The following is a 14540-nucleotide window of genomic DNA, read 5'->3' as shown; positions in this document are numbered from 1 at the left end:
ACCTCTCACTAAAGGCTTCAGTCTTACAAAAAAATATTCTTTAATCCGACTGGATCTGTAGCAGATTAGTAAGAATGGCTTACCCCATGTTTTCCCTTTATTCAGATAACAACCTCTCACTTTGAATTATTTTCAAATAAAAACATCTCCAAATATCGCAATTTTTAAAACAAGCGATAGAAAGTTGGTTGCAATTTCAGTTTAATCCATCAGAAAAGACAGAACAAATATTACCACAAATATTGTGGTTCAACTCAAATATACTAATTGACAAAAAAAAACGTATTGTATAATGTATAAATATGTAAAGGATATAACCAATAGGATTGGTGGACTTATGTCATACAAGCAGCTAACAAAAATATATGGAAATATCTGCTCTATCCAAAAGTAAAACCAACTGATTGCAGGATTACAGGCAAGTGGGAGTAGGTAAGGAACTTGTCTGTCGGCATTAAAGAGCAACATTGGCTTAAGAAAATTGTGATAAATAAAAAAGTATACCAGTTTAATTTAAGGACCCAAAAACAGCTGTTCCATACAGGTTGACAGTTGTGCCATACAGGTTGACAGTTGTGCCATACAGGTTGACAGCTGTTCCATACAAGTTGACAGTTGTGCCATACAGGTTGATAGCTGTTCCATACAGGTTGACAGCTGTTCCATACAGGTTGACAGCTGTTCCATACAGGTTGACAGTTGTACCATACAGGTTGACAGCTGTTCCATACAGGTTGACAGTTGTACCATACAGGTTGACAGTTGTACCATACAGGTTGACAGCTGTTCCATACAGGTTGACAGCTGTTCCATACAGGTTGACAGCTGTTCCATACAGGTTGACAGCTGTTCCATACAGGTTGACAGCTGTTCCATACATGTTGACAGCTGTTCCATACAGTTTGACAGCTGTTCCATACAGTTTGACAGCTGTTCCATACAGGTTGACAGCTGTTCCATACAGGTTGACAGCTGTTCCATACAGGTTGACAGCTGGTCCATACAGGTTGACAGCTGTTCCATACAGGTTGACAGCTGTTCCATACAGGTTCTACATTGTAGAATAATGGTGAAGACATCAAAACTATGAAATAACACATATGGAATCATGTAGTAACCAAAAAAATAAAAACTGTGGAATGAGTAGTTGTGTCCAAACTTCTCTATATGGGGGATACAACCTTTCCAGCTCTGTAGATTTTGCTGTGAAGAGACAGAATCATTAGATCATTTGTTTTGGTACCGTCCTTATGTAGCTAGTTTTTGGTCACAGATTCAGGAATGGCTGAAGAATTGTAATATTTAAACTCTGCAGATAACACTCTTGAAAATCAATACGATAATAATACACTGCAGATAACACTGTCTTGAAAATCAATAACATAATAATACACTTTGTAAATTAAATGGTTGTTTTGCTATCTGTAGAAACTATTAGAAGGTTCAGAACTTTTGTGAAACATCACAGCACAGTGGGAAAATATATGGCAAATAGAAATCAAAACGGTATGGTCTTCAGAGATAGATGGGAGGGGCTGAGGGTTAGGTGTAGAGTAGTAGTAGTAGTGGTAGTATGGTTTATTGTAGTAGTAGTAGTACTATATTAGTGTAGTAGTAGTATAGTAGTAGTAGTACTAATAGTAGTAGTTGTAGTAGTAGTGGTATAGTGTTGTATAGTAGTAGTAATACTGTATCAGTATAGTATTAGTATAGTAGTAGTAGTACTAATAGTAGTAGTTGTAGTAGTGGTGGTAGAGTGTTGTATAGTAGTAATAATACTGTATTCGTATAGCAGTAGTAGTAGTGGTAGTGTAGTATAGTAACGGTAGTGGTAGTGTGGTTTAGTATAGTACTAGTAGTAGTGTAGTATAGTACCGGCAGTGGTAGTGGTAGTGTGGTTTAGTATAGTAGTAGTAGTAGTAGTGTAGTATAGTAACAGTAGTGGTAGTGGTAGTGTGGTTTAGTATAGTAGTAGTAGTAGTAGTGTAGTATAGTAACAGTAGTGGTAGTGGTATAGTGTTGTATAGTAGTAGTAATACTGTATTAGTATAGCAGTAGTAGTAGTAGTAGTGTAGTATAGTAGTGGTAGTGGTGGTGTGGTTTAGTATAGTAGTAGTAGTAGTAATAGTATTGTGGTTTAGTATAGTAGTAGTATTAGTGGTAGCAATACTGTATTAATATAGTAGTAGTATAGTAGTATTATATTAGCAGTAGTACCGCATTAGTGTAGTAGTAGTAGTAGCAGTGGTAGTGTGATTTAGTGTAGTAGTAGTGGTAGTAGTAGTGGTAGTACTGTATTAATATAGTAGCAGTATCATAGGAGTAGTAGTACTGTATTAATATAGTAGCAGTATTATAGTAGTAGTAGTACCGCGTTAGTGTAGTAGTAGTAATAGTAGTAGTAGTAGTAGGAATAGTATAGTGTGGTAGAAGTAGTACTGCATTAGTATAGTAATAGTATTAGAGTGTGGCACAGTAGTAGTAGTGATGTATTAGTATAGTGGCAGTATAGTGTAGTATAGTAGTACAGTAGTACTGTATTAGTATAATAATAGTATAGTAGTACTATTTTGGTGGTGGGAGGTACTCTGGGAGTTGGGATTTAAGTCCTAGCTGGAGCCGTGGCCAGAGAAAATGCAGGTAATGCACTGTAGTAGAATATTAGTAATATAGTAGTAATATAGTAGTAATATAGTAGTAATATATTAGTAATATAGTAGTAATATAGTAGTAATATATTAGTAGTAATATAGTAGTAAAATAGTAGTAATATATTAGTAATATAGTAGTAATATATTAGTAATATAGTGGTCATATATTAGTAATATATTAGGAATATAGTAGTAATATATTAGTAATATAGTAGTAATATATTAGTAATATAGTGGTAATATAGTAGTAATATATTAGTAATATGGTGGTAATATATTAGTAATGTAGTGGAAATATATGAGTAATATAGTGGTAATATAGTAGTAATATATTAGTGATATAGTAGTAATGTATTAGTAATGTAGTGGTAATAGTTTAGTAATATAGTGGTAATATAGTAGTAATATATTAGTGATATAGTAGTAGTATATTAGTAATGTAGTGGTAATACATTAGTAATATAGTGGTAATATAGTAGTAATATAGTGGTAATATATTAGTAATATGGTGGTAATATATTAGTAATATAGTGGTATTATAGTAGTAATATAGTGGTAATATATTAGTAATATAGTGGTAATATATTAGTAATATAGTGGTAATATAGTAGTAATATAGTGGTAATATATTAGTAATATAGTGGCAATATAGTAGTAATATAGTGGTAATATATTAGTAATATAGTGGTAATATTGTAGTACTATTGTAGTAATATATTAGTAATATAGTGGTAATATTGTAGTACTATTGTGATAATATATTAGTAATATAGTAGTAATATAGTGGTAATATATTAGTAATATAGTGGTAATATAGTAGTAATATATTAGTAATGTAGTGGTAATATAGTATTAATATAGTGGCAATATATTAGTAATATAGTAGTAATATAGTAGTAATATAGTGGTAATATAGTAGTACTATAGTAGTAATATAGTAGTAATATATTAGTAATATAGTGGTAATATAGTAGTAATATAGTAGTAATATATTAGTAATATAGTAGTAATATAGTAGTAATATAGTAGTAATATAGTAGTAATATATTAGTAATAGAGTGGTAATATAGCAGTAATATAGTGTTAATATTTTAGTAATATAGTAGTAATATAGTGGTAATATATTAGTAATATAGTGGTAATATATAGTAGTAATATAGTGTTAATATATTAGTAATATAGCAGTAATATAGTGGTAATATATTAGTAATATAGTGGCAATATAGTAGTAATATATTAGTAATATAGCAGTAATATAGTGGTAATATATTAGTAATATAGTGGCAATATAGTAGTAATATATTAGTAATATAGTGGCAATTTAGTGGTAATATAGAAGTAATATAGTAGTAATGTAGTGGTAATATAGTGGTATTATATTAGTAATATAGTAGTAATATAGTGTTAATATATTAGTAATATAGTGGTAATATAGTAGTAATATAGTGGTAATATAGTAGTAATATATTAGTAATGTAGTGGTAATATAGTAGTAATATAGTGGCAATATAGTAGTAATATAGTAGTAATATATTAGTGATATAGTAGTAATATATTAGTAATATAGTAGTAATATATTAGTAATATAGTAGTAATATATTAGTAATATAGTGGTAATGTAGTAGTAATATAGTGGTAATATAGTGGTAATATAGTAAGTAATATAGTGGTAATATATTAGTAATATAGTGGTAATATATTAGTAATATAGTAGTAATATGGTGGTAATATATTAGTAATATAGTGGTAATATAGTAGTAATATAGTGTTAATATATTAGTAATATAGCAGTAATATAGTGGTAATATATTAGTAATATAGTGGTAATATAGTGCTAATATAGTTGTAATACATTAGTAATATAGTGGTAATATGGTAGTAATATATTAGTAATATATTAGTAATATAGTAGTAATATATTAGTAATATATTAGTAATATAGTGGTAATATAGTGTTAATATATTAGTAATATAGTAGTAATATAGTGGTAAAATATTAGTAATATAGTAGTAATATAGTGGTAATATATTAGTAATATTGTAGTAATATAGTGGTAATATATTAGTAATATATTAGTAATATAGTAGTAATATATTAGTAATATAGTAGTAATATAGTGGTAATATAGTAGTAATATATTAGTAGTAATATAGTAGTAATATAGTGGTAATATTGTAGTAATATATTAGTAGTAATATAGTAGTAATATAGTGGTAATATATTAGTAATACATTAGTAATATATTAGTAATATAGTGGTAATATATTAGTAATATAGTAGTAATATAGTGGTAATATGGTAGTAATATAGTGGTAATATATTAGTAATATAGTAGTAATATAGTGGTAATATAGTAGTAATATATTAGTAGTAATATAGTAGTATGGTAGTAATATATTAGTAACATAGTAGTAATGTATTAGTAATATAGTTGTAATATAGTAGTAATATATTAGTAATATAGTAGTAATATAGTAGTAATATAGTGGTAATATAGTAGTAATATATTAGTAGTAATATACTAGTAATATAGTGGTAATATATTAGTAATATATTAGTAATATAGGTGTAATATATTAGTAATATAGTATTAATATAGTAGTAATATATTAGTAGTAATATAGTAGTAATATAGTGGTAATTTAGTAGTAATATATTAGTAATATATTAGTAATATAGTGGTAATACGTGGGGGTATTACTCTGGAAGCTGAAGTATATTTACTGGATTTGACTAAATCTGATTATCATCCCAACAATCTCCCTGTCCCCAGGTCCTGCCATTGTCCTATCCTTCTTCATCGCAGCGCTGGCCTCTGTGATGGCTGGTCTGTGTTATGCTGAGTTTGGGGCCCGCGTCCCCAAGACGGGCTCAGCCTACCTGTACAGCTACGTCACAGTGGGAGAACTCTGGGCCTTCATCACGGGATGGAACCTCATCCTCTCTTACGTTATCGGTGAGACAGGCAGACATTGGTATTATTAAAAGGTAGACTAATCAAGGTGCTGTTGCATGCACAAAGTAAACACAAAGCGGATTAATTTCCACAACAACTAAGAGTGTTGAAGAAAGAGGCTAAACTTGTCCTCTGTTTTCGTCCCGTCCCGTAGCAGCATGAAGCGCACCACAGACACCGTATGAAGGAATGTGGAAGTCAAGCATCAAGCTGATCTCAATATCTGTGGTGCTTTGTGTCCATCTACCTTTATTTTCACCAGATGTGAAAATGTTTATCAGCTACAAGCTGGGCGATGAAACTCAAATCAAATGTATTTATAAAGTCCTTCGTACATCAGCTGATATCTCAAAGTGAAGAAACCTAGAGAGGAACCAGGCTATGTGGGGTGGCCAGTCCTCTTCTGGCTGTGCCGGGTGGAGATTATAACAGAACATGGCCAAGATGTTCAAATGTTCATAAATGACCAGCATGGTCAAATAATAATAATCACAGGCAGAACAGTTGAAACTGGAGCAGCAGCACAGCCAGGTGGACTGGGGACAGCAAGGAGTCATCATGCCAGGTAGTCCTGAGGCATGGTCCTAGGGCTCAGGTCCTCCAAGAGAGAGAAAGAAAGAGAGAAAGAGAGAATTAGAGAGAGCATACTTAAATTCACACAGGACACCGGATAGGACAGGAGAAACTGAAGAATACTCTGAGTGTACAAAGCAGTAATATAGTGGTAATATATAGTAGTAATATAGTGTTAATATATTAGTAATATAGCAGTAATATAGTGGTAATATATTAGTAATATAGTGGCAATATAGTAGTAATATATTAGTAATATAGCAGTAATATAGTGGTAATATATTAGTAATATAGTGGCAATATAGTAGTAATATATTAGTAATATAGTGGCAATTTAGTGGTAATATAGAAGTAATATAGTAGTAATGTAGTGGTAATATAGTGGTATTATATTAGTAATATAGTAGTAATATAGTGTTAATATATTAGTAATATAGTGGTAATATAGTAGTAATATAGTGGTAATATAGTAGTAATATATTAGTAATGTAGTGGTAATATAGTAGTAATATAGTGGCAATATAGTAGTAATATAGTAGTAATATATTAGTGATATAGTAGTAATATATTAGTAATATAGTAGTAATATATTAGTAATATAGTAGTAATATATTAGTAATATAGTGGTAATGTAGTAGTAATATAGTAGTAATATAGTGGTAATATAGTGGTAATATAGTAGTAATATAGTGGTAATATATTAGTAATATAGTGGTAATATATTAGTAATATAGTAGTAATATGGTGGTAATATATTAGTAATAAAGTGGTAATATAGTAGTAATATAGTGTTAATATATTAGTAATATAGCAGTAATATAGTGGTAATATATTAGTAATATAGTGGTAATATAGTGCTAATATAGTTGTAATACATTAGTAATATAGTGGTAATATGGTAGTAATATATTAGTAATATATTAGTAATATAGTAGTAATATATTAGTAATATATTAGTAATATAGTGGTAATATAGTGTTAATATATTAGTAATATAGTAGTAATATAGTGGTAATATATTAGTAATATAGTAGTAATATAGTGGTAATATATTAGTAATATTGTAGTAATATAGTGGTAATATATTAGTAATATATTAGTAATATATTAGTAATATTGTAGTAATATAGTGGTAATATATTAGTAATATATTAGTAATATAGTAGTAATATATTAGTAATATAGTAGTAATATAGTGGTAATATAGTAGTAATATATTAGTAGTAATATAGTAGTAATATAGTGGTAATATTGTAGTAATATATTAGTAGTAATATAGTAGTAATATAGTGGTAATATATTAGTACTCTGGGCCTTCATCACGGGATGGAACCTCATCCTCTCTTACGTTATCGGTGAGACAGGCAGACATTGGTATTATTAAAAGGTAGACTAATCAAGGTGCTGTTGCATGCACAAAGTAAACACAAAGCGGATTAATTTCCACAACAACTAAGAGTGTTGAAGAAAGAGGCTAAACTTGTCCTCTGTTTTCGTCCCGTCCCGTAGCAGCATGAAGCGCACCACAGACACCGTATGAAGGAATGTGGAAGTCAAGCATCAAGCTGATCTCAATATCTGTGGTGCTTTGTGTCCATCTACCTTTATTTTCACCAGATGTGAAAATGTTTATCAGCTACAAGCTGGGCGATGAAACTCAAATCAAATGTATTTATAAAGTCCTTCGTACATCAGCTGATATCTCAAAGTGAAGAAACCTAGAGAGGAACCAGGCTATGTGGGGTGGCCAGTCCTCTTCTGGCTGTGCCGGGTGGAGATTATAACAGAACATGGCCAAGATGTTCAAATGTTCATAAATGACCAGCATGGTCAAATAATAATAATCACAGGCAGAACAGTTGAAACTGGAGCAGCAGCACAGCCAGGTGGACTGGGGACAGCAAGGAGTCATCATGCCAGGTAGTCCTGAGGCATGGTCCTAGGGCTCAGGTCCTCCAAGAGAGAGAAAGAAAGAGAGAAAGAGAGAATTAGAGAGAGCATACTTAAATTCACACAGGACACCGGATAGGACAGGAGAAACTGAAGAAAACTCTGAGTGTACAAAGCATTAAGAACATCTTCCTAATATATTCGTTGGGGCATGGACTCTACAAGGTGTGGAAAGCCTTCCACAGAGATGCTGACCCATGTTGACTCCAATGCTTCCCACAGTTGTGTCATGTTGGCTGGATGTTCTTTGGCTGGTGGATCATTCTTGATACACACAGGAAACTGTTGAACATGAAACGCCCAGCAGAGTTGTAGTTCCTGACACAAACCGGTGCACCTGGCACCTACTACCATACCCTGTTCAAAGGCCCTTTTATAGTCTTGCCCATTCACCCTATGAATGGCACACATACATCATCCATGTTTAAATTCTATCAAGACTTTACAATCCTTCTTTAACCCGTCTCCTCCCTTTCATCTACACTGATTTAAGGGGATTTATCAATAAGGGATCATATATTTCACCTGGATTCACCTGGTCAGTCAATGTCATGGTGCTCCTAACGCTTTGCATACTCAGTGTAAAGACAGAGCTTTTATTGTTATATCACTAACTTGCTTCATATGTGGTGACGGTTGGGTAGAGAGTTGGGTAGAGAGTTGGGTAGAGAGTTGGGTAGTGTTGGGTAGAGAGTTGGGTAGAGAGTTGGGTAGAGTGTTGGGCAGAGTGGAGGGTAGAGTGTTGGGTAGAGAGTTGGGTAGAGTGTTTGGTAGAGTGTTGGGTAGAGAGTTGGGTAGAGAGTTGGGTAGAGAGTTGGGTAGAGTGTTGGGTAGAGAGTTGGTTAGAGAGTTGGGTAGAGAGTTGGGTAGAGAGTTGGGTAGAGAGTTTGGTAGAGAGTTGGGTAGAGAGTTAGGTAGTTTAGAACGGGCTAGGGGTTGCGTTGGTTCTTTAAATAAATTCTATATGCAAATGTTTGGTTCATACATTTCACTCTCTTTTCATCTCTCTGTCTCTCCCTCTATCTGTCTCTGTCTCCGTCTCTCCCTGTCTCTGTCTCTACCTCTATCTGTCTCTGTCTCTCCCTCTATCTGTCTCTGTCTCCGTCTCTCCCTGTCTCTGTCTCTACCTCTATCTGTCTCTGTCTGTCTGTCTCTCCCTCTATCTGTCTCTGTCTCTCCCTCTATCTGTCTCTGTCTCTCCCTCTCTGTCTCTCCCTCTATCTGTCTCTCCCTCTATCTGTCTCTCCCTCTATCTGTCTCTGTCTCTCCCTCTCTGTCTCTCCCTCTATCTGTCTCTCCCTCTATCTGTCTCTCCCTCTATCTGTCTCTGTCTCTCCCTCTCTGTCTTTCCCTCTCTGTCTCTCCCTCTATCTGTCTCTCTGTTTGTCTCTGTCTCTGTCTCTCCCTCTCTGTCTCTCCCTCTCTGTCTCTCCCTCTCTGTCTCTCCCTCTATCTGTCTCTCCCTCTATCTGTCTCTCCCTCTATCTGTCTCTGTCTCTCCCTTTATCTGTCTCTCCCTCTCTGTCTCTCCCTCTATCTGTCTCTTCCTCTGTCTGTCTCTGTCTCTCCCTCTATCTGTCTCTGTCTCTCCCTCTGTCTCTCCCTCTCTGTCTCTCCCTCTATCTGTCTCTCTGTTTGTCTCTGTGTCTGTCCCTCCCTCCCCAGGTACCTCCAGTGTAGCACGGGCATGGAGTGCAACGTTTGATGAGTTGACAGGGAAACATATAGAGGCGTTCTGCAGACAGTACATGACCATGAAAGCACCTGGGATACTGGCAGAGTACCCTGACATGTTCGCTGTGCTCATCATCATTACCCTCACAGGTACACACACACACACACACACACACACACACACACACACACACACACACACACACCTTCACCCGTCTTTTCAGCTCTAATCTTCAACTCTCTCTTCTTCCCTTTTTCCTATCTTATTATAAACGTTCTCTCCCTCTAGGTCTGTTGTCGTTTGGAGTGAAGGAGTCAGCTGTTGTCAACAAGGTGTTTACGTGTATCAACGTCCTGGTGTTGTTGTTTATGGTGGTCTCTGGACTGGTCAAAGGAACCCTGAAGAACTGGCATCTGGACCCTGATGTCATCTTACACAACAACTCCAGCCAAAAGTAAACACACACACACACACACACACACACACACACACACACACACACACACACACACAGAGTATACCAGTGTGTATTTAATGATCTCTCTTTCTCTCAGCATGACAGAGCCCTTGCTGTCGGCGGAGAGTCTAGGAGTGGGCGGGTTCATGCCATTTGGCTTCACCGGTGTCCTATCAGGCGCTGCCACCTGTTTCTACGCCTTCGTGGGATTCGACTGCATCGCCACGACAGGTCAGTGTGGGAGGCGCCAACTTACATCACCAGTGGAGGTACTGAAACACACGTCGCTGGTGAAACCTCCACGGTCTTCAAATTACATCTAAAAAGGATTGTTCTTTACTATCGATCTACACAACTTACTAAACATTTTCAAAATAAAACGTTGTGAACATTTTATACATTTCTAAGACATGTAAAATGAAGATGAATTGATTGCATATGTATTCACCCCCCTGAGTTATTACTTGGTGGAAACACCTTTGGCAGCCATTACAGCTGGGAATCATTTGGAATATGATTCTACCAACTTGAATCAACTCTTAGGGAGACATTCAGTCTCTTCAGAACGTATTCTACCAACCTGAATCAACTCTTAGGGAGACATTCAGTCTCTTCAGAACGTATTCTACCAACCTGAATCAACTCTTAGGGAGACATTCAGTCTCTTCAGAACGTATTCTACCAACCTGAATCAACTCTTAGGGAGACATTCAGTCTCTTCAGAACGTATTCTACCAACCTGAATCAACTCTTAGGGAGACATTCAGTCTCTTCAGAACGTATTCTACCAACCTGAATCAACTCTTAGGGAGACATTCAGTCTCTTCGGAACGTATTCTACCAACCTGAATCAACTCTTAGGGAGACATTCAGTCTCTTCAGAACGTATTCTACCAACCTGAATCAACTCTTAGGGAGACATTCAGTCTCTTCAGAACGTATTCTACCAACCTGAATCAACTCTTAGGGAGACATTCAGTCTCTTCAGAACGTATTCTACCAACCTGAATCAACTCTTAGGGAGACATTCAGGCTCTTCAGAACGTATTCTACCAACCTGAATCAACTCTTAGGGAGACATTCAGTCTCTTCGGAACGTATTCACACCCCTTCACATTTTCTACAGTTTGTTGAGTTACAGCTTGAATTTAAAACCTTGAGAGTTGTTGTGACTGACCTCCTCACAATACCTCATTATGTCAAAGTGGTATTACATTTTTCTAAACATTACCAAATTAATTAAAAAATGAAAATCTGAAATGTCTTGAGTCAAGTATTCAACCTCTTTGTTGTTATGGCCTAAATAAGTTCAGGAGTAAAAATGTGCTGAACAAGTCACGTCATGTTTGAATGACGACCTAATCTCAGTAGCCCACAAATACAATTATATCTAGGGACTTATTTAGGCCATCCTCAGTGAAGCAGTGAATTTAAAACCGATTGTTCCACGAAGACGGTGTGGATAAGGGGGTGATTGAGGTCATGGGCTAAGCTGCTGTCCAGTCAGACAGTCACAGGGTTTAGGGTTAGGGTTAAGGTTAGGGATAGGGTTTAGGGTCAGGAGGTTCTACAGGGGTCAGAGGTCATTGAGGTCATGGGCTAAGCTGCTGTCCAGTCAGACAGTCACAGGGTTTAGGGTTAGGAGGTTCTACAGGGGTCAGAGGTCATTGAGGTCATGGGTTAGGGTTAGGGTTCTTAGCTCTCAGTCAAATTCCACAAAAGTTAAACTAAAACTTTAGTTTAGGTATTAATTCTGAGTGGTTAAGTTAAGGGTTAAGGTTAGGGATAGGGTTTAGGGTTAGGGTTGGGGATAGGGTTTAGGGTTAGGGATAGGGTTTAGGGTTAGGGTTAAGGTTAGGGATAGGGTTTAGGGTTAGGGTTAGGGATAGGGTTTAGGGTTAGGGTTAAGGTTAGGGATAGGGTTTAGGGTTAGGAGGTTCTACAGGGGTCAGAGGTCATTGAGGTCTTGGGTTAGGGTTAGGGTTAACCCTACATTTCCACTGCCTCTAAATCAGTTGAACCAGGCTGTTTTACCTGTGGACAGTGGATACGGAAAGTTTTCAGACCCCTTTGGCTTTTTACACATTTTGTAATGTTACAAAATTACTATTTAAGTTTATTTTCCTCATCAATCTGCACACCATACCCCATGATGACAAAGGAAAAACAGGTTTTTAGATTTTTTTTCAAAAGTATATAAAAAAATGTATCTATCACATTTACATAAGTATTCAGACCCTTTACTCAGTACTCTGTGCCTCGACACAATCCTGTCTCGGAGCACTATGGACAATCCCTTCAACCTAATAGCTTGGTTTTTGCTCTGACATGCACTGTCAACTGTAGGACCTTTTATAGAGAGGTGTGGGAATTTCCAAATCATGTCCAATCAATTGAATTTACCACATGTGGACTCCAATCAAGTATTTTTTTTATTTCACCTTAGTTTAACCAGGTAGGCCAGTTGAGAACAAGTTCTCATTTACAACTGCGACCTGGCCAAGATAAAGCAAAGCAGTTCGACACAAACAACAACACAGAGTTACACATAAACAAACATACAGTCAATAACACAATAGAACAATCTATATACAGTGTGTGCAAATGAGGTAAGAGTAGGGAGGTAGGCAATACATACACCATAGAGGATAATAACAAATACAATTTATCATTAATACTGGAGTGATAGATGATGATGTGCAAGTAGAGATAGTGAGCAAGAAGATAAATAACAATATGGGGATGAGGTAGTTGGATGGGCTATTTACAGATTGGCAGTGTACAGGTACAGTCATCGGTTAGCTGCTCTGACAGCTGATGCTTAAAGTTAGTGAGGGATATATAAGTCTTCAGCTTCAGTGATTTTTGCAATTCGTTCCAGTCATTGGCAGCAGAGAACTGGAAGGAAAGGGGGCCAAGGCCTTTGGGAAAGACCAGTGAAATATACCTGCTGGAGAACGTGCTACAGGTGGGTGTTACTATGGTGACCAGTGAAATATACCTGCTGGAGAACGTGCTACAGGTGGGTGTTACTATGGTGACCAGTGAAATATACCTGCTGGAGAACGTGCTACAGGTGGGTGTTGCTATGGTGACCAGTGAAATATACCTGCTGGAGAACGTGCTACAGGTGGGTGTTACTATGGTGACCAGTGAGATATACCTGCTGGAGAGCATGCTACAGGTGGGCGTTGCTATGGTGACCAGTGAAATATACCTGCTGGAGAACGTGCTACAGGTGGGTGTTACTATGGTGACCAGTGAAATATACCTGCTGGAGAACGTGCTACAGGTGGGTGTTGCTATGGTGACCAGTGAAATATACCTGCTGGAGAACGTGCTACAGGTGGGTGTTACTATGGTGACCAGTGAGATATACCTGCTGGAGAGCATGCTACAGGTGGGCGTTGCTATGGTGACCAGTGAAATATACCTGCTGGAGAACGTGCTACAGGTGGGTGTTACTATGGTGACCAGTGAAATATACCTGCTGGAGAACGTGCTACAGGTGGGTGTTACTATGGTGACCAGTGAGATATACCTGCTGGAGAGCATGCTACAGGTGGGTGTTGCTATGGTGACCAGTGAGCTGAGATAAGGCGGGGCTTTACCTAGCAGAGACTTATAGATGACCTGGAGCTTGTGGGTTTGGTGACAAATATGTGGTGAAGGCCAGTCAACGAGAGCATACAGGTCGCAGTGGTGGGTATATTGGTTCCTAACTGACTGAGTAAATTGGTTCCTGACTCGCAGGGGCTATTTGATGCTAATGCAGTAAGCCACAGGATGTTTTTGTGCTGGTTGAGGGCAGTCAAGTCTGGGGTGAACCAAGGGCTATATCTGTTCTTAGTTCTAAATTTTTTGAATGTGGAATGCTTATTTAAGATGGTGAGGAAAGCACTTTTAAAGAGCAACCAGGCATCTTCTACTGATGGAATGAGGTCAATATCCTTCCAGGATATCCGGGACAGGTCGATTAGAAAGGCCTGCTCGCTGAAGTGTTTTAGGGAGCGTTTGACAGTGATGAGGGGTGGTCGTTTGACCGTGGATCCATTATGCACGCAGGCAATGAATGATCGCTGAGATCCTGGTTGAAGACAGCAGAGGTGTATTTAGAGGGCAAGTTGGTCAGGATGATATCTAAGAGGGTGCCCATGGTTACGGATTTAGGGTTCTACCTGGTAGGTTCCTTGATTATCAGTGTGAGATTGAGGGCATCTAGCTTAGATTGTAGGACAGCCGGGGTGTTAAGCATGTCCCAGTTTAGGTTACCTAAC

General features: G+C 36.6%; 1 protein-coding gene across 4 annotated transcripts in view; it reads left to right on the top strand.

The window, feature by feature from the left end:
- LOC139417911 (high affinity cationic amino acid transporter 1-like) overlaps positions 1–14540 on the top strand; it is a 100413-nt gene that overhangs the window by 19670 nt on the left and 66203 nt on the right. For 3 of the 4 annotated variants that reach the window (XM_071166896.1, XM_071166897.1, XM_071166898.1), the window contains exons 3-6: positions 5426–5608; positions 9797–9955; positions 10095–10260; positions 10361–10494. In XM_071166896.1, coding sequence (XP_071022997.1) covers positions 5426–5608; positions 9797–9955; positions 10095–10260; positions 10361–10494 — 642 coding nt within the window. Of the gene's footprint in view, positions 1–5425; positions 5609–7493; positions 7537–9796; positions 9956–10094; positions 10261–10360; positions 10495–14540 lie in introns of those variants that run through there. The other variant, XM_071166899.1, reaches the window with a different exon arrangement.

The sequence above is a fragment of the Oncorhynchus clarkii genome, chromosome 10 (assembly GCF_045791955.1).
Source record: "Oncorhynchus clarkii lewisi isolate Uvic-CL-2024 chromosome 10, UVic_Ocla_1.0, whole genome shotgun sequence".
NCBI lineage: Eukaryota > Metazoa > Chordata > Actinopteri > Salmoniformes > Salmonidae > Oncorhynchus > Oncorhynchus clarkii.
This window is presented reverse-complemented; position numbering and strand designations above follow the sequence as displayed.